Source organism: Hyla sarda, chromosome 8 (genome assembly GCF_029499605.1).
Source record: "Hyla sarda isolate aHylSar1 chromosome 8, aHylSar1.hap1, whole genome shotgun sequence".
Taxonomy (NCBI): domain Eukaryota; kingdom Metazoa; phylum Chordata; class Amphibia; order Anura; family Hylidae; genus Hyla; species Hyla sarda.
In genome coordinates this window covers 21,220,968-21,241,971 of record NC_079196.1, presented here as the reverse complement: position 1 = coordinate 21,241,971, position 21,004 = coordinate 21,220,968, and the positions used below count along the sequence as shown (strand labels likewise).

Genomic DNA, 21,004 nt, shown 5'->3' with positions numbered 1-21,004 from the left:
TCAACAGCCAACCATGCAAGTTTGGACAGATTTACTGTAAAGCTTCTTTCACACTGCTGTTGCCCCCCGTCAAGAACGGCCGTCAAGCTCCCCCCCAATACCCCCCCCCCCCACCAAGCGTGACACCTGGGGAGCAATGGGCAACAGCAGGTCCCAATGTACCCCATTATAGTCAATGTGGTCCGTAGGGCGCAGATGTTTCTCAGCGTGAGATAAAGACGGCGCAAGCTGTATTATTTCTCCCGCTATTTTCCCCAGTGGTCCAGACAGCCGCCACACTGCCGTGTCCTAACGGTTATGTGAATGAGGCCTAAGTACGCTAAACACAACTTCGCACCAACCACAATAATTATTCAGAAGTTAAACTCAAGTGCTACCTTATCCCCACCCCCTTATAACTGTTTCCCAACCAGAAGTGACTCCAGCTGTTGCGAAACTACAACTTCCAGCATGCCCGGGAAGCCAAAGTGAGTTATAGTGTTGCAACGGCTGGAGTCCCCCTGGTTGGGAAACATTGCACTATACAGTGCCGCATACCTGGAGAAGTAAGCAGGGTCAAGGAACAACGTGAAAGATGAACGGATTCAGGGTCAAAAGCCTTATATACAGCCATGCTCTTACTTAACCCCTTCAGAGCAGACCTGTCAGCAGGTTTTCAGGGTGTAATCTGGGACCTTTTTATTGATATCTTATGCATAGGATATCAAAGAGACCTGGTAAACACCTGTCAAGTCCCATATATACGAATCTCGGAAATCAAATTAATATCCAGAGAGTAGAGCAGTGTTTTCCAACCAGGGTGCCTCCCGGTGTCGCAAAACTACAACTCCCAGCATGCCCGGACAGCCATGCTGGCAGCTGTAGATTTGAAACATCTGGAGGCACTCTGGTTGGGAAACCCTGGAGTAGAGGGAGGTTATAAATACCTAAGGTCTGGAGCAGAACAGTTTCAAGTATAACCAGCTCTTGAGCTTGCTGTAGGTAAGCCTAGAAAAACCAAGAGAAAAGTCAGCAATTGTTTATTCAGCAATAACGGTGGGAGAAAGAACTGGTGCCAGAAAGTTAAACAGATTTGTAAATTACTTCTATGAAAAAATCTTTACCCTTCCAGTACTTATTAGCAGCTGTATGCTCCAGAGGAAATTCATTGTCCACAGTGCTCTCTGCTGACACCTGATGCCCGTATCAGGAACTGTCCAGAACATGAGAAAATCCCCCATTGACAACCTATACTGCTCTGGACAGTTCCTGACACGGACCGAGGTGTCAGCAGAGAGCACTGTGGACAAGACAAAAAAGAATTTTCTCTGTAGCATACAGCTGCTAATAAGTACAGAAGGATTGAGATTTTTAAATAGAAGTCATTTACAAATCTGTTTAACTTTCTGGCACCAGTTCATTGAAGGAAAAAAAAAATAAAAAATAATTCCAACGGAGTACCCCTTTAATGGCAACACAAAAGACAGGATAATTCATGGGAAACTAATGTGTCAAGTATTTTTTTATTTTATTTATTTGGCTAAATGTGGATTCCTCCCAGACAATAGGCCGCTGAACTGACTTCTGGGGATCCAGTGACTGCCTAGTGCAGTGTTTTCCAAACAGGGTGCATCCAGCTGTTGCAAAACTACAGCGCCCAGCATGCCCGGACAGCCGTTGGCTGTCCGGGCATGCTGGGCGTTGTAGTTTTGAAACAGCTGGAGGCACTCTGGTTTGGAAGCCCTGGGCTATTGTCTATGGGGGGGGGGGGGTTTCTGGACTTTTCTTTAAAAAAAATAGAATGTCAGTGGAGAGAAGCATAAGGCAGGTAGTATTTCAACTAGAGATGAGCGAACTTACAGTAAATTCGATTCGTCACGAACTTCTCGGCTTGGCAGTTGATGACTTTTCCTGCATAAATTAGTTCAGCTTTCAGATGCTCCCGTGGGCTGGAAAAGGTGGATACAGTCCTAGGAGACTATTTCCTAGGAATTTATCCACCTTTTCCAGCCCACGGGAGCACCTGAAAGCTGAACTAATTTATGCAGGAAAAGTCATCAACTGCCGAGCCGAGAAGTTCGTGACGAATCAAATTTACTGTAAGTTCGCTCATGTCTAATTTCAACTGCCCAATCCTTTTGTTCTTAGCGCGGACCAAAATTATGTGTGCCCCCAAATGTTTTGGTTTTCTTTTTTAAAATGCCAACACTCATTTCACAAGCAAGCCCAGATATGTTGTTGGGGAAAAAAAAAAAGAAAAAGTAATCTTTCGTAAGGTTGGGAGGAAAAAAAGTATAGATAAAAAGGGGTACTCCGGTGTAAAACTTTTTTTTTTTTTTAATCAACTGGTCCTAGAAAGTTATTTGTATATAAAACTCTTAATCCTTCTAGTACTTAGCTGCTGTATTGCTCCACAGGAAGTTGTGTAGCTCTTTCCGTCTGACCACAGTGCTCTCTGCTGACACCTCTGTCCATGTCAGGAACTGTCTGGAGCAGGAGAGGTTTGCTATGGGGATTTGCTCCTGCTCTGGACAGTTCAGACAGGAAAGAACTACACAACTTCCTGTGGAAGTTGATAAGATGGCGAATTGCAGACCTATTTACTTTTACCTCCTTTTTTTTCTTCTTTAAATTTCTATCATAGCTTTTGGCTATTAAAGGGGTATTCCAGGAAAAAAAAAGTTTTTTTTTCCATATATCACCTGGCTCCAGAAAGTTAAACAGATTTGTAAATTACTTCTATAAAAAAAAATCTTACTCCTTCCAATAATTATCAGCTGCTGAAGTTGAGTTGTTCTTTTCTGTCTGGCAACAGTGCTCTCTGCTGACATCTCTGCTTGTCTCGGGAACTGCACAGAGCAGAAGAAGTTTGCTATGGGGATTTGTTTCTACTCTGGACAGTTCCTGAGACAGGTGTCATCAGAGAGCACTTAGAAAAGAACAACTCAACTTCAGCAGCTCATAAGTACTGAAACTGGATTAAGATTTTTATCTGGAGCCAGTTGATAAAAGATAAAATAAATAGAAATGTTTTCCTCAGAGTACCCCTTTAACTACAGAACTTGATTTAAGCAATAGGTCAATTTCTGTCGGAACACCCCCCTTTGAGGGGGGACAAAAGTCGATCACTGTAACATATTGCAAGGGTCACTCAAAGCTAATGTGACAGACATAGATCGCAGATGTCATCAATGCTGTACTGCCAGAAAGCAAAACCACGCACAATAGTCACCGGAATAAGAAAGTATACAGATCTTCACTTACATCGCATTTTGTATCCAGCTGTGGATCCACCGGATTAAGACAAGCATGACAGACTTTAATCACATGTTCAAGTTTACGTGGCTGTTCCTCCACTTTAGCAGCCAGGAACAATGCAGTAGGAGAAATTATCTGAGAAAAAGAAGAAAATAAATAAAATAACCCATAAATAATACACTGGCTCAATCATGTATGAAGGGACAATCTTTCCAGCAAACAAATAGGTAATATAACCACATTGGGGTTTTTTGCACCGTTTTGTATAGTTCTGTATTAACTAGATCCAATATTGTACATTTTCACAGCTTCTCAGAGCATAATGTACAATAATCCTAATACACCTTAACCCCTTAAAGGGGTACTCCACCCCTAGACATCTTATCCCCTATCCAAAGGATAGGGGATAAGATGTCAGTACGCTGGGATCCCCGTCCCTTTCAATACAAGTCTATGGGAGGGGGCGCGGCGGTTGTCACGCCCCCTTCCATAGACTTTCATTAAGGCGACAGGCAGTGATGTCACGAGGGGCGGAGCCATGACATCACACGGCTCCACCCCCTGTATCGCCCGTCATTACACACAGAGCGAACTCTCTCTGTGCAGTAATGATAGCGCGGTGCCGCAGCGGGGCTTCCCAGCAGCGGGACCGCAGCGTACTGACATCTTATCCCCTATCCTTTGGATAGGGGATAAGATGTCTAGGGGCGGAGTACCCCTTTAAGGACACAGCCCATTTGGGCCTTAAGGACTCAGACAATTTTATTTTTACGTTTTCGTTTTTTCCTCCTCGCCTTCAAAAAATCATAACTTTTATATTTTAGTCCACAGACTAGTATGAGGGCTTGTTTTTTGCGCGACCAGTTGTCCGTTGTAATGCCATCACTCACTTAACCATAAAATGTATGGCGCAACCAAAAAATACTATTTGTGTGGGGAAATAAAAAAGAAAACTGCATTTAGCAAATTTTTGAAGGTTTCGTTTTCACACCGTAAAATTTACGGTAAAAATGACATGTGCTATTTATTCTTTGGGTCAATACGATTAAAATGATACCCATGATAACATACTTTTCTATTACTGTTGCGCTTAAAAAAAAATAAAAAAATCGCTAACTTTTTAACCAAATTAGTACCGTATATACTCGAGTATAAGCCGAGTTTTTCAGCACGATTTTTTGTGCTGAAAACACCCCCCCATGGCTTATACTCGAGTGAACTCTCCACCCGCAGTGGTCTTCAACCTGCGGACCTCCAGAGGTTTCAAAACTACAACTCCCAGCAAGCCCGGGCAGCCATCGGCTGTCTGGGCTTGCTGGGAGTTGTAGTTTTGAAACCTCCGGAGGTCCGCAGGTTGAAGACCACTGCGGCCTTCGACATCATCCAGCCCCCTCTCACCCCCTTTAGTTCTGTACAGTACTCACCTCCGCTCGGCGCTGGTCCCGTGCTGTAGGACTGTCCGGTGAGGAGGTTGTCCGGTGGGATAGTGGTTCCGGGCTGCTATCTTCACCGGGGGCGCCTCTTCTCCGCGCTGCGGGCCCGGAATAGAGGCGTTGCCTTGACAATGACGCAGAAGTACGTTGGCAATGAACGTACCTCTGCGTCGTTGTCAAGGCAACGTGACTATTCTGGGGCCGGGCCCGAAGCGCTTAGAAGAGGCCTCCCCGGTGAAGATAGCAGCCCGGAACCACTATCCCACCGGACAACCTCCTCACCGGACAGTCCTACAGCACGGGACCAGCGCCGAGCGGAGGTGAGTACTGTACAGAACTAAAGGGGGTGAGAGGGGGCTGGATGATGTCGAAGGCCGCAGTGGTCTTCAACCTGCGGACCTCCGGAGGTTTCAAAACTACAACTCCCAGCAAGCCCAGACAGCCGATGGCTGCCCGGGCTTGCTGGGAGTTGTAGTTTTGAAACCTCTGGAGGTCCGCAGGTTGAAGACCACTGCGGGCGGATGATAAGAGGATGATGAAGGGGGGGTGGGATGATGAAGGGGGGGGGTGTGGGATGATGAATGGGTGTGTGGGATGATGAAGGGGGGTGTGGGATGATGACAAGGGGATGATGAAGGGGGGTGTGGGATGATGACAAGGGGATGATGAAGGGGGGGGGGTGGGATGATTACAAGGGGATGATGAAGGGGGGTGTGTGGGATGATGAAGGGGGGTGGGGATGATGACAAGGGGATGATGAAGGGGGGGATGTGTGGGATGATGACAAGGGGATGATGAAGGGGGGTGAGGATGATGACAAGGGGATGATGAAGGGGGATGTGTGGGATGATAAGGGGATGATGAAGGGGGGGATGTGTGGGATGATGACAAGGGGATGATGAAGGGGGGTGGGGATGATGACAAGGGGATGATGAAAGGGGGGATGTGTGGGATGATGACAAGGGGATGATGACAGGTGATGATGATGAGGGTCTGGATGATGACAGGCGGTGATGAGGATGTTAATGACGGGTCTGGATGATGACAGGGGGGGGATGATGTATTTCCCACCCTAGGCTTATACTCGAGTCAATAACTTTTCCTGGGATTTTGGGTTGAAATTAGGGGTCTCGGCTTATACTCGGGTCGGCTTATACGGTACATTCAAAATCCTCCTATTTTGAAGGCCTATAACTTTCATTTTTCCGTATAAGCGGCGGTATGAGGGCTCATTTTTTTACAACGTGATCTGTACTTTTTATTGATACCACATTTGCTTATATAAAACTTAATACTTTTTTTATAAATAATTTTTTGGAATAAAATATTATAAAAAAGCAGCTATATTGGCATTTTTTTTTTTTACTTTCACGCCGTTGACCATACGGTATCATTAACAATTTATTTTAATAGTTCGTATATTTACGCACGCAGCGATACCAAATATGTATATAAAATATTTTATTTTATTTATTCTTTTACACTTTTTGGGGGTGAAATAGGAAAAATGGATCACGGCATCTGAGGGGTTACTGGCGGACATTCGCATGATCGCGGATGTCCACCATTACCGGCAGGTCCCTGGCTGCTATCAGCAGCCGGGACCAGCCGCACATGATCCGGGCATTGCTCCGATGATCGCGGTTATGTATAGGACGTAAATGTACGTCCTGGTGCGTTAAGTACCAGCTCACCAGGACGCACATTTACGTCCTGCGTCGTTATGGGGTTAAAAGGGTACTTGGGTGGAAAACCTTTTTATATTTTTTTTTTAAATCAACTGGTGGCAGAAAGTTAAACAGATTTGTAAATTACTTCTATTAAAAAACCTTAATCCTTTCACTACTTATCAGCTGCAGTATACTACAGCGGAAATTCTTTTCTTTTTGAATTTCCTTTCTGTCAGGGTAGGATAAGGAAGGATAGGATTGCTATGGGGATTTGTTTCTGCTCTGGACAGTTCCTGACATGGACAGAGGTGTCAGCAGAGAGCACTGTAGTCAGACAGAAAAGAACTATACAACTTCGTGTGGAGCATACAGCAGCTGATAAGTACTGGAAAGATTAAGATTTTTAAATAGAAGTAATTTACAAATATGTTTAACTTTCTGGCACCAGTTGATTAAAAAAAAACAAAAACAAAAAAATTATTTTCCACCGGAGTACCCCTTTTAAGGCACGGCTCCATTTACATAACCCGCTGGCTCTCCCGCCTAAAGTTTAAGACTGAGGGTGCGCTCACACCGAGTAATTCAAGAGGAATTCCTCTTGAATTCTCCGCTCCAAATTAATGCTCATCCCCTCTGCCCATTGACTTTAATGTTATTTCCGCTGTCCTGTTCACACTGCGGAAATTCTGCTAGGAGAATTCCGACGCTGAATTCGGTTCCGCTGGAAGAAAGAGCATGTTCATTCTTCAAGCTGATTCCGCTAGCAGAATCCAATAGAAGTCAACGGTAAAAAAAACAATTCCACCCGACATCGTTTTTGCGCGCAATTTGTGTGGAATTCGTGTACAATTTGCACGGAAATGACTGAAAAACCCTTCACTTCTTTCTCCCCCATGTCCGCGTGCAATTTTGCGCGAATTTCACACGAATTTTGCACAAAAATAAAATTATTTTTTCTGCCCGTAAATTTTTCGGCGTGAATTACTCTTCATTTACTCCGTGTGTACGCACCCTGAAGATGGAAGACACCAGGAGGGAGGCGGTGCAGGCCACATAGTAAGGGAGACATCAGAAGACAGTCTCAAATAGACAGGAGGAAGGCAGATGAGGCTTCAGCTTCAGACATTTTCCTGATTATTTGGCCTGTCCCCTCTGCAGTGTCTCCCGCTATCAGTATTAATACTTAGGCAGGAGAGCCAGGGGCTTAGTAAGTGGAGCAAGGATTTAAAGGGGTGCTCCCCTGGAAAACTTTTGTGGCAGAAAGTTAAACAGATTTGTAAATTACTTCTATTAAAAGAACTTAATCCTTCCACTACTTATCAGCTTCTGTATGTTCCACAGGAAGCTCTTTTTTTTTATTTCCTTTCTGTCTGACCACAGTGCTCACTGGTGACACCTCTGTCCATGTCAGGAACTGTCCAGAGCAGGAGAGGTTTGCTATGGGTATTTGCTCCTACTCTGGATAGTTCCAAAAATGGACAGAGGTGTCAGCAGAGAGCACTGTGGTCAGGCAGAAAGGAAATTAAAAAAGAAAAGAACTTCCAGTGGAACATACAGAAGCTGATAAGAACTGGAAGGATTAAAGGGGTACTCCGCCCCTAGAATCTTATCCCCTATCCAAAGGATAGGGGATAAGATGTCAGATCGCCGGGGTCCCGCTGCTGGGGACCCCTGGGATCTCTGCTGCGGTGGCACTCCGCTATCATTACTGCACAGAGCACGCTCGCTCTGTGCTTAATGACTGGCAATACAGGGGCCGGAGCATAGTTACGTCATGGCTCCGCCCCTTGTGACGTCACGGCCCACCCCCTCAATACAAGTCTATGGGAAGGGACGTGGCGGCCATCACGCCCCCTCCCATAGACTTGCATTAAAGGGGTGGGCCATGACGTTACAAGGGGCGGAGCCATGACATCACAATGCTCCGGCCCCTGTATCGCCGGTCCTTACACACAGAGCGAGCGTGCGCTATGCAGTAATGATAGTGGGGTGCCGCAGCCGAGATCCCGGCAGTTCCCAGCAGCGGGACCCCAGCAATCTGACATCTTATCCTCTATCCTTTGGATAGGGGATAAGATGCTAGGGGCGGAGTACCCCTTTAAGATTTTTAAATAGAAGTCATTTACAAATCTGTTTTACTTTCTGGCAGCAGTTGATATAAAAAAAAATATGTTTTCCAGTGGAGTGGATAAAATGTCAGGATTATTTTGCAGGGGCTTCATGCACAAATATAGTTCCAAACAAAAGTCCTATTTTATTGTGACTATTTCTGCGGTGAAAAAAAAGTGTGAAACCCTGCTCATAGTAAATGCAATGGTAGATCAGGAGCCCGACAGAAAAGTAGTGACACGTCATTTCTTTTCCATGCAGTTCAGCATTAAAGTTCTGATTAAAGTCAATTGGCGCTTCAGTGCTGCTCCCCACTGCAGGATGGCACACGGGCGAGGACCATTCCCATGTGAACAGGCCCTAACGCATCAATGCAGTCCATACTCATTAAAACAGTGTTTCCCAACCAGGGTGCCTTCAGCTGTTGCAAAACTACAACTCCCAGCATGCCTGGACAGCCGAAGGCTGTCCAGGCAAGCTGGGAGTTGTAGTTTTGCAACAGCTGGAGGCATCCTGGTTGGGAAACACTGCATTAACCAATGACCGATTATTACTGCAGCTGTCTAGTGTTAACCCCTTAAGGACTCAGCCCATTTTGGCCTTAAGGACTCAGACAATTTAATTTTTACGTTTTCATTTTTTCCTCCTCGCCTTCTAAAAATCATAACTCTTTTATATTTTCATCCACAGACTAGTATGAGGGCTTGTTTTTTGCGCGACCAGTTGTCCTTTGTAATGACATCACTCATGTCATAAAATGTATGGCGCAACCAAAAAGCACAATTTTTGTGGGGAAATTAAAACGAAAAACGCAATTTTGCTAATTTTGGAAGGTTTTGTTTTCACGCCGTACAATTTATGGTAAAAATGACGTGTGTTCTTTATTCTGAGGGTCAATACGATTAAAATGATACTCATTATTACATACTTTTATATTATTGTTGCGCTTAAAAAAAATCACAAACTTTTTAACCAAATTAGTACGTTTATAATCCCTTTATTTTGATGACCTCTAACTTTTTTATTTTTCCGTATAAGTGGCGGTATGGGGGCTCATTTTTTGCGCCATGATCTGTACTTTTTTTTGATACCACATTTGCATATAAAAAACTTTTAATACATTTTTTATAATTTTTTTTTAAATAAAATGTATTAAAAAAGTAGGAATTTTGGACTTTTTATTTTTTTTCGTTCACGCCGTTCACCGTACGGGATCATTAACATTTTATTTTAATAGATCGGACATTTACGCACGCGGCGATACCAAATATGTCTATAAAAAATGTTTTTTACGCTTTATGGGGGTAAAATAGGAAAAAAATGACGTTTTACTTTTTTATTGGGGGAGGGGATTTTTCACTTTTTTTTTACTTTTACATTTTTTTTTTTTACACTTGAATAGTCCCCATAGGGGACTATTCATAGCAATACCATGATTGCTAATACTGATCTGTTCTATGTATAGGACATAGAACAGATCAGTGTTTTCGGTGATCTTCTGCTCTGGTCTGCTCGATCACAGACCAGAGCAGAAGACGCCGGGAGCCGCACGGAGGAAGGAGAGGGGACCTCTGTGCGGCGTTATGAATGATCGGATCCCCGCAGCAGCGCCGCGGGCGATCCGATCGTGCATTTAAATGGCGAACTGCCGCAGATGCCGGGATCTGTATTGATCCCGGCACCTGAGGGGTTAATGGCGGACGCCCGCGAGATCGCGGGCGTCGGCCATAGCCGGCGGGTCCCTGGCTGCGATCAGCAGCCGGGATCAGCCGCGCATGACACGGGCATCGCTCTGATGCCCACGGTTATGCTTAGGACGTAAATGTACGTCCTGGTGCGTTAAGTACCACCTCACCAGGACGTACATTTACGTCCTGCGTCCTTAAGGGGTTAAAGGTGTATTCTAGGAATTATTTTTATTTGACTATGCTACAGGGGCTGTAAAGTTAGTGTAGTTCATAATATAATGTATGTACCTGTGTGTGACGGTTTTCTTACAATTCTTCTGTGATTTTCACCCCAATATTTATTTATAACAGCATACAAAATGACTGTTGTCTCAGATTTTTCCCAGGTTGCAATGCGGCTGAGACTTGACATCACTAGTCAGCTAATGACAGGGAGCCTGTCTGCTTCAATGGGTGGAGGGATCAATCTGCAACTAATGCAACAGCTGTAGGCACCCTGATTGAAAACCACAGGTCTTTTGAATGGATGCACCTCATTTAGGTTTCAATGGGTGGGGTGGCTGATGTGTCGGAGGGAGGAAAATGGAATTGTGGGATTTGTAGGCAAAAAAGAAAACTCAAACAGGAAATATCAGTTCAGAAAAAGCTAGCCACAGTGTTATGGTAATCTCACAGCATAGACATTTAGCCCCAAGACAAGCGCAGATCCTTCCTAAGCATGTCCATTACTGTCTGCCAGGTACGTACTAAAATCCCCTTACGGTGGAGAACCCCTTTAAGGACAATTCCTATTGGGAGGTTTATGATCCTTCACCTCTCACCCCTCATACAGCCCATGAGCTGCTTTACTTAGAATAATGACCCTGTTCACACTGCATAGGTAGAAGACTGCACTTTGTGAAAGAGGAGACCATATGGGCAGCGTACACAACGCGTCTGTATGAGCCCTAACAAAAGGTGGAGTCACCCTGTGAGCCCTTTAAAATAAAATTAAAAAAAAAGTTACAAAAACTGCAAAATTACTTCTTCCATTCTACATAAGCTTTCCCATGTTTTTCAATACATTATATGCACCCTCAAATGCTGATATTAAAACATACAACTAGCCCACAGAAAATAAAGACCCAAGCCTTATGTGGCTAAAAATTCCAATGTTCGGGCTCTCAAACGGTGTTCACACAGTGTTTTCAGGCATATTTCATTTGTATTCATTTCCATTTTTATTCCTATTTTACTGCCTTATTTTTCTTATGATTTACAATGTAACAATTTGTGAGGTCGGAAAAAAAGGACTTTGAACATTATGTCCCAGATTTATCAAACTGTGGAAGAGAAAAAGTAGAGAGATTTTCCCACAGCAACCAATCACAGCTCAGGTAAGGAGATCTGGTAAAGTGAAACCTGAATCGTGATTGGTTGCTGAGGGAAAACCACTATTTTTTTTCTCTCACACAATTTGATAAATCTGGGCCTATGAGTTCAACCTAAAACTCTACTGTGTTGATCCAGAGGAAGGCCAATTGCCCCATGACAGAGGAAAAATGTCTTCCCGACCCTAATTTGGCGATCAGTATAAATCCCTGGAACATTCTATCCCCATAAATCTAGTATCCATAACCTGTAATGTTATTGTGTGAACCCAGTTGTGATTTGTAAAAAACAGATCTGCAAAATCGTGGACAAACTGCGTCCACATTTATAACATTGTGCTCTATGTAAGTGAGTTTTGGAAGAATATCTTTCAGATGATCTTCATCTTGCAGAATATTCCAAGGTTTATAAAAAATTTGCCTAATAGATTGGGCCTAAGTATTAAACATGGTAATAAAGTTGAGACTAGAGCTGGACGGTATGACCAAAAATGCAATGTCCCCCCCCCCCCGAGGAACTAATCATATATGACCCCCAGGCGATGCTATATTTCTCTAACAATATCCCCCCCCATCCCCTCCAGGCCGCGGAACTTTAAAATGAATGACTCGCGGCTGCCGGCACTTTAAATGAATGACTCGCGGCTGCCGGCACTTTAACCCCTTAAGGACTCAGCCCATTTTGGCCTTAAGGACTCAGACAATTTAATTTTTACGTTTTCATTTTTTCCTCCTCGCCTTCTAAAAATCATAACTCTTTTATATTTTCATCCACAGACTAGTATGAGGGCTTGTTTTTTGCACGACCAGTTGTCCTTTGTAATGACATCACTCATTATATCATAAAATGTATGGCGCAACCAAAAAACACTTTTTGTGGGGAAATTAAAACGAAAAACGCAATTTTGCTAATTTTGGAAGGTTTTGTTTTCACGCCGTACAATTTATGGTAAAAATGACGTGTGTTCTTTATTCTTAGGGTCAATACGATTAAAATGATACCCATTATTATATACTTTTATATTATTGTTGCGCTTAAAAAAAAATCACAAACTTTTTAACCAAATTAGTATGTTTATAATCCCTTTATTTTGATGACCTCTAACTTTTTTATTTTTCCATATAAGCGGCGGTATGGGGGCTCATTTTTTGTGCCATGATCTGTACTTTTTTTTTTTATACCACATTTGCATATAAAAAACTTTTAATACACTTTTTATAATTTTTTTTTTAATAAAATGTATTAAAAAAGTAGGAATTTTTGACTTTTTTTTATTTTTTTTCGTTCACGCCGTTCACCGTACGGGATCATTAACATTTTATTTTAATAGTTCGGACATTTACGCACGCGGCGATACCAAATATGTCTATAAAAAATTTTTTTACGCTTTTTGGGGGTAAAATAGGAAAAAACGGACGTTTTACTTTTTTATTGGGGGAAGGGATTTTTCACTTTTTTTTTACTTTTACTTTTACATTTTTTTACATTTTTTTTTACACATGAATAGTCCCCATAGGGGGACTATTCATAGCAATACCATGATTGCTAATACTGATCTGTTCTATGTATAGGACATAGAACAGATCAGTATTATCGGTCATCTCCTGCTCTGGTCTGCTCGATCACAGACCAGAGCAGGAGACGCCGGGAGCCGGACGGAGGAAGGAGAGGGGACCTCCGTGCGGCGTTATGAATGATCGGATCCCCGCAGCAGCGCTGCGGAAGATCCGATCATTCATTCAAATCGCGCACTGCCGCAGATGCCGGGATCTGTATTGATCCCGGCACCTGAGGGGTTAATGGTGGACGCCCGCGAGATCGCGGGCGTCGGCCATTGCCGGCGGGTCCCTGGCTGCGATCAGCAGCCGGGATCAGCCGCGCATGACACGGGCATCACTCCGATGCCCGCGGTTATGCTTAGGACGTAAATGTACGTCCTGGTGCGTTAAGTACCACCGCACCAGGACGTACATTTACGTCCTGCGTCCTTAAGGGGTTAAATGAATGACTCGCGGCGGGCCGCGCTTTAAATGAATGACTCGCGGCGGGCCGCGCTTTAAATGAATGACTCGCGGCGGGCCGCGCTTTAAATGAATGACTCGCGGGCCGCGCTTTAAATGAATGACTCGCGGGCCGCGCTTTAAATGAATGACTCGCGGGCCGCGCTTTAAATGAATGACTCGTGGGCCGCGCTTTAAATGAATGACTTGCGGGCCGCGCTTTAAATGAATGACTCGCGGGCCGCGCTTTAAATGAATGACTCGCGGGCCGCGCTTTAAATGAATGACTTGCGGGCCGCGCTTTAAATGAATGACTTGCGGGCCGCGCTTTAAATGAATGACTTGCGGGCCGCGCTTTAAATGAATGACTTGCGGGCCGCGCTTTAAATGAATGACTTGCGGGCCGCGCTTTAAATGAATGACTTGCGGGCCGCGCTTTAAATGAATGACTTGCGGGCCGCGCTTTAAATGAATGACTTGCAGACCGCGCTTTAAATGAATGACTTGCGGGCCGCGCTTTAAATGAATGAATGACTAACCAGTGTGCCTCCAGCTGTTGCAAAACTACAACGACTGTCCAGGCATACTGGGAGTTGTAGTTTTGCAACAGCTGGAGGCACAAGATTTTTATACCAATTAAAAATTGTCACTTCAGTCAGAGGATAGGTGATGAGTACTTTATCAGTAGGAGTCAAATTGCTGGGACCCCCCATGGCCTCCTGGCGACTGGTAGGCCTGCAGATAACACACAGGATCCAGCTACTGCCCCCTACTGATACTACATAATTCTTTGACACGTCTATCTGGTTAATCCCTTCAACAAAAACAAGTAACATTTCCATGAACACAAAAGATGGAGAAAAGTACTTACATTTCTGTGGTATTTGGTAAAAGAATGATGCATATAGAATCGGTGCATGTAAACAATGGCAGTGTTGATGGTTAGCTGGGATCTGGACAATCTGGTTAAGGAAATGAACGGCTGGATTGGAAGGAAAAGTGAACAACAAAAGAAGCCGCAACACCCGGAGCCCCCCCACCCCCCCGTGCATAGTCTGAACAGATACCTGTGAAGACGTCGTCAACACAAACTCTCTTCATCGCTCTCCATTTAGATGTGTAGGTAAAATAAAAGGTGCAGGAAGTACAGGACATCAAATAACACAATGAGAATGAATGGTGTTACAAAGTGTTAAACAGAAGGGGTACTCCGGTGGAATTATTATTTAAATTTTTTTTTATTTTTTTTTTTTTTTACAGATTTGTAAATTACTTCTATTAAAAAAAAATCTTAATTCTTCCAGTACCTATTAGTGGCTATATACTACAGAGGAAATTATATTATTTTTGGATTTCTCTTCTGTCATGACCACAGTGCTCTCTGCTGACCTCTGCTGTTCATTTTAGGAACTGTCCAGAGCACGAGAAAATCCCCATAGCAAACCTATCCTGCTCTGGACAGATCCTAAAATGGACAGCAGAGGTCAGCAGAGAGCACTGTGGTCATGACATCAGAGAAATCCAAAAAGAAAAAGCATTTCCTCTGTAGTATACAGCCCCTAAAAACTACTGGAAGGATTAAGATTTTTTAATAGAAGTCATTTACAAATCTGTTTAACTTTCTGGCACCGGTTCATTTAAAAAATAAATAACATAAAAAGTTTTCCACCAGAGTACCCCTATAAGAAGATGTCCAGATAAATGTATGATAGCGGGGGGAGTCCAACTGCTGGGACCCCCCATGATCTCACGTCTAGGACCCCGGCTCCTATACTCAATCTGTACCCAGCTCCCATAGGGGGCCCCAGCTCAGCTCCTGTGTGTGACGTTTCGCACACAGCAGGTCAGCTGATCGAAACGCGCCATCTCCATTCATCTCTATGGGAGAGGCGGAGACACAGGAACCCTAGAGATAAATGGAGGAGGCGTGTTTAGACCAGCTGACCTGCTGTGTGCGAAACATGACACACAGGAGCTGAGGCCCCGTATAGGAGATTGAGGGGTGTCCCAGTGGTTGGACCCCCACAATCAGACATTTATCCCCTATCCTGCGGAGAGGAAATACATTTCTTAGCACTGATCATCTTTAATTTGTGCAGAAAATCATCATCTCTCCCCAGAGATTTTTATACAAATTGAAAAATAACTTCACAAAGGGGATCTCGGGGTGCACGCAGAATTCGGCTGAGCAGTTGAATGAAATATTTTGTGACAAAATTTTTTTTTGTCTAAAAATCAATGTAAGGCTATGTTCACATGACCGAAAATAGGCAGAATATATGGGAATGTATACGGAAAATATGGGTGGACATTCCGCACATTTGAAAATCCGGCGGGTGCTAGTACCGCTCAGAAATGTCTCATAGACAGCAATGCATTTCCAAGGGGAATACGCAGAAAGATTCCACGAGTCTATGCTTTCTGCGGACAACAGAATCGGGATTTATGTGGCAGATGTTTCCGCCGTGTGCACAATGCAGCAGAATTCCACTGAAATAAAATGGGACTCTGCTGCAGCGGAAAGTCTATTGTCTATGCGGTATATTACAGTGAATACAGCTGTGTGAACATAGCCTAAGGCAGTGTTTCCCAAACAGGGTGCCTCCCGCTGTTGCGAAACTACAACTCCCAGTATGCACAGACAGCCGTAGGCTGTCCGGGCATGCTGGGAGTTGTAGTTTTGCAACAGCTGGAGGCACCCTGGTTGGGAAACACTGTGTTAATGTGTATGGTCTGCATTGATGCTTTAGGGCCTGTTCACATGGGCATGGTCCTTCTCCATTGTGCAGTGGGGACAGCCTTTGGCTGTCCGGGCATGCTGGAAGTTGTAGTTTTGCAACAGCTGGAGGCACCCTGGTTGGGAAACACTATCCTCCTAAGGAGTTCAGCCCTTGTAGCTGTCCTAACCTTAGAGCAGCGAGGATGAATGTGATTTTACACCAAGGCCGGTGGGTATTTCTTACTATTACAGCACCCTCAAAGAAATCCTAAGATGCCACTATGCTCGTCTGTCCCCCAAGTCATTTGAAAAGGGACACTGGACGCCCCTCGCAATAATCTATGCAGGTCCTGGCCATTGAGCCCATACCCATCTTCATAACCTGAGATAAAACATAAAGGGGTACGCCTGCACCTAAAACTCATTTAGGGTAGGTTCACACCACGTTTTTGCAATATAGTTTATCAGGTTTTTGTTAAAAAAATGGATTTCTCAAAACCTGACTAAACTGTATGAAAACGTGTGTACAAAGTTTTATCTGTATACGGTTGAAAAATGATGTCTGGTTGAATCAGTTTTTTTTAAGAAAAAAAACGTATACGTTTTGAACTTTTCACTCCATTATGAATAAAGTTTCACTTGTTTGATTGAAATTCCAAGAAGAAAAACTGTGCAAAGTAAAAACCGTATGGTAAACACTGGATGGAACCGTACGCACATACAGTTCTGTACGGTTCCCATTGACTCCCATGTTAAAAAAAAAACGTATACGGGTCAATACGGTTTTTCACCAGGACCAAAAACCGTGGTAGGCCACGGTTTTCTGTCCAGAAAAAAAAAGTAAAAAACAGTGTCGTGTGAAAAATGGAGACAACCGTATACAATATGGTGCATACGGTTTTGAATGGAAAGTCTATGGCCACAATTTGCTGTACAGTTGCATACGGTTTAAAAAAAAAAAAAAAAAACTTATCCAAAAACTGTATAGAAAAATCGTGGTATGAACCCACCCTTACCCCGCACAATCTGCAGAATGGGGCCCAGAGTTTCTCTGCTGCACGAAACAGCAGGTCGGCGGACACTCAATGAAATGTCTATGGGAGAGCTGAGGATATCCGAGCACTGTAGATAGGGGATACGTTTTTAGTGGCTGGAATATCCCTTTAATGGTGTATTCACACATACAGTACCCGGTAGGGATCGAGCGATTATCGGTATGGCCGATAATCACGATTTTGGGCATTATGGGTATCGGCAATTACCTTGCCGATAATGCCCCGTCTCCCGCACCGCCCCCACCGCGACCGCCCCCCCCCCCCCCCGCACTGCGTCGCACCCCCCACCGCCCCGGCCCCATAGCCTCCCCCATCCCCAGTTTTATAATTACCTGTTACCGGAACCCACGCTACTTTTTTCTCCTGCTACGTCCTGCGTTACGCTGTGCGCAATGACGAGTGACGTGCGCGACGTGACGTCACCGTCAGTGCGCACAGTGACAGTTCAGGAGGACGCCACCGAAGCCAGATGTGGAGTGGATCCCGGGAACAGGTAATTATAAAACCGGGGATGGGGGAGGCAATGGGGCCGGTGCGGTGCGGTGCGGGGGGTTGGGTAGGTCGGGGTGCGTCGGGGTCGGTCACGGGTGCAGCAGCGGTCGCGGTGCGGCGGGGGGAGCGGTGGCGGTGATAGGTCTCAGGACCCCCGGACAGGCAGGGGGAGAGAAGCGGGTGGCGGCCTATGGCACCGCAAAAGCCACTGCAGTGCATTGATTTAAAGTGCCCGCTTTAAATCAATGATCTGCAGCGGTGTCGCAGGGGGATAAATAGCCGATAACTTATACCGGAATATCGGTATAAGTTATCGGCTATAGGCCCTAACCTCCACCGATTATCGGTAACGGCCCTAAAAAAACGATATCGGTTGATCCCTAGTACCCGGCACATATTTGATGCGCAGGATTTGAAGCTGTGCTCAGTGTTCACAATCTCCTGCCTGATGCTCTGGCTCTGTATGAATAAGTCGACTAGGGCAGTGGTATCCAACCTGCGGACCTCCAGATGTTGCAAAACTACAACTCCCAGCATGCCGTTGGCTGTCCGGGCATGCTGGGGGTTGTAGTTTTGCAACATCTGGAGGTCCGCAGGTTGGAGACCACTACCCTATAGTATGGATAGGGGATAACAAGCTGAGATCTTTTAATAAGAATGTAGAAATGTTTACTAGGGCACTAAAGGATTTCATATAAAATATAAACGCACCTACAGCTGTCAAATCCCACTGATCATATACAGTGTGATACACCACGATTTTGCTATATGGTTTCATAAAAAAACAAAAACATATGCAACCGTACAGAAACCCATGCCCATAGACTTCCCATTCAAAACTGTATGCACCATAATGTACACGGTCGTCTCTGTTTCTCAAACCATACGGTTTTTTACTTTTTTTTTCCCCCCGGACGGAAAACCGTGGCCTTCCAATGTTTTTGGTCCGGGTGAAAAACCATATTAAACCGTATACGTTTTTTTTTTTTTTTTTTTTTTTTAACATGGGAGTCAATGGGAACCGGACAGAACCGTATGTGCTTACTGTTCCATCCGGTTTTCACCATACGGTTTTTGACTTTGCACAGTTGGAATTTCAATCAAACAAGTGAAACTTTATTCATAATGGAGTGAAAAGTGAAACGTATACAGTTTTTTTTTTTCTTAAAAACCGGATGCAACCGGACATCATTTTTTCGAACCGTATACGGATAAAAATTTGTACACACGTTTTGATACAGTTTAGTCAGGTCTTGAGGAATCCGTAAAAAAAAAAATCAAAAACCTGATACGGGAACTGGATTGCAAAAACGTGGTGTGAACCCAGCATTTTAAGATTAAAATGTACTACCTATCTACATGACAGCTGATAAGTAGCTGATCGGTGGGGGTCCATCCACTAAGACCCTCACCCATCAATATAACAGGGGTCCTTGTCCTCTGAGTAAACTGAATGAGCATGTACACGTCTGCTCCATTTACTCTGTGTGGGACTAGTAAAGAAATGCCACTTTATGCATTTATTATGGGTCTGCAAAACACTGTACTCCGCCAACTCCATCAGTCCCACAGAGTGAATGGGGCAGAAGTGCGCTATGCTCAACCGCCGCTCCATTTACATGGATGATAAGGGCCCCCCCTCTCATCATTGGTGGGGTTCTCAGCAGTCAGGCCCCCCCCTGGGAGTAGATAGTCATCACCTATTCTGTGGACAGGTGGAAAATTTAATCCTGGGATAATCCCTTCAATTTCAGAGAAAGGAACAAAGTAGATGTTCTGTGGCTAGATATTTTCCAGATAACAGGCTGATAAAAGACACAAGTGCCCTGTACACATTGACATCAATCATTATACTACCGCCATAAAGCCACAATTAAAAAAGGCACAAGCCTCATATTCCATATATACTCAGTATAAGGCCCCTTTCACACTATAAATTCATCCGTTTTAACCCCTTAAGGACTCAGACAATTTAATTTTTACGTTTTTGTTTTTTCCTCCTCGCCATCAAAAAATCATAACTCTTTTATAATTTCATCCACAGACTAGTATGAGGGCTTGTTTTTTGCGCGACCAGTTGTCCGTTGTAATGCCATCACTCACTTTACCATAAAATGTATGGCGCAACCAAAAAAATACTATTTGTGTGGTGAAATTAAAAAGGAAACCGTAATTTTGCAAAGTTTTGTTTTCACACCGTACAATTTACGGTAAAAAATGAAATGTGTTCTTTATTCTTTGGGTCAATACGATTAAAATGATACCCATGATAACATACTTTTCTATTACTTTTGCGGTTAAAAAAAAAAAAATCGCAACCTGTTTATATACGTATAACTATATAACTGTTTAACCAAATTAGTATGTTTAAAATCCCGCTATTTTGAAGACCTATAACTTTTTCATTTTTCCGTGTTTTTCAAATAAAAAAATAAACTTTTTTTACTTTTATTTTTACACTTTTAATGTCCACATAGGGGACTATCTATAGCAATCCTTTGATTGCTAATACTGTGCAGTGCTATGTATAGGACACAGCACTGATCAGCATTATCGGTCATCTTCTGGTCTGCTCGATTGTAGACCAGAGCAGAAGAACCCCGGGAGACGGCCGGAGCCAGGTGAGGGGACCTCCGGCTGCCGTTCTGGATGCTCAGATCGCCGCGGCAGGGCTGTAGGCGATCCGATCATCCATTTTAGTGTCCGCAATGCTGCAGAAGCCGTGATCTGTATTGATCACGGCATCTGAGAGGTTAATGGCGGACATTACAGGCGGGTCCCTGGCTGCTATCAGCAGCCGGGACCTGCCACGCATGACCCGAGCATCGCTCCGATGCTCGCGGTTATGTATAGGACGTAAATGTACGTCCTGGTGCATTAAATACCAACTTACCAGGACGCACATTTACGTCCTGAGTCATTAAGGGGTTAAAGACTAGTTATAATGTTCTGTTATGAAACCCCTTAAAATCCGCCGTTAAACGGCCATTACAAAGTCCCATTATAGTTTATGGGATTTTTACATTATCCGTTTTAACCAGTCATAGCCCGTTATTAATAACTGATGTTATTTTGTGACGTGAGAATAGTGCACATCAATATTTCTCCCGTTACTTTCTCGTGTCACAAAATAACGTGTTATTAATAACGGGCTATGACTGGATAAAACGGATAACGTAAAAATCCCATAGACTATAATGGGATGTAGAAAAACCCGGTTCCACGGCGCG

The 21,004-nt window shown here is 44.0% G+C and overlaps 1 protein-coding gene across 14 annotated transcripts in view; it reads right to left on the bottom strand.

Annotated features, from left to right (window-relative positions):
• The window catches only part of CCNT2 (cyclin T2), an 89,251-nt gene that overhangs the window by 65,298 nt on the left and 2,949 nt on the right, over positions 1-21,004 (bottom strand). For all 14 annotated transcript variants that reach the window (XR_008846845.1, XR_008846844.1, XM_056533229.1 and 11 more), the window contains exons 2-4: positions 14,380-14,461; positions 3,244-3,372; positions 927-987 (exon numbers count right to left, since the gene is read on the bottom strand). Coding sequence is in view for 12 of the 14 variants with exons in the window: in XM_056533229.1 (XP_056389204.1) it covers positions 927-987; positions 3,244-3,372; positions 14,380-14,461 (272 nt within the window). In the remaining 2 variants the exon portion in view is untranslated. The remainder of the gene's footprint in view (positions 1-926; positions 988-3,243; positions 3,373-14,379; positions 14,462-21,004) is intronic.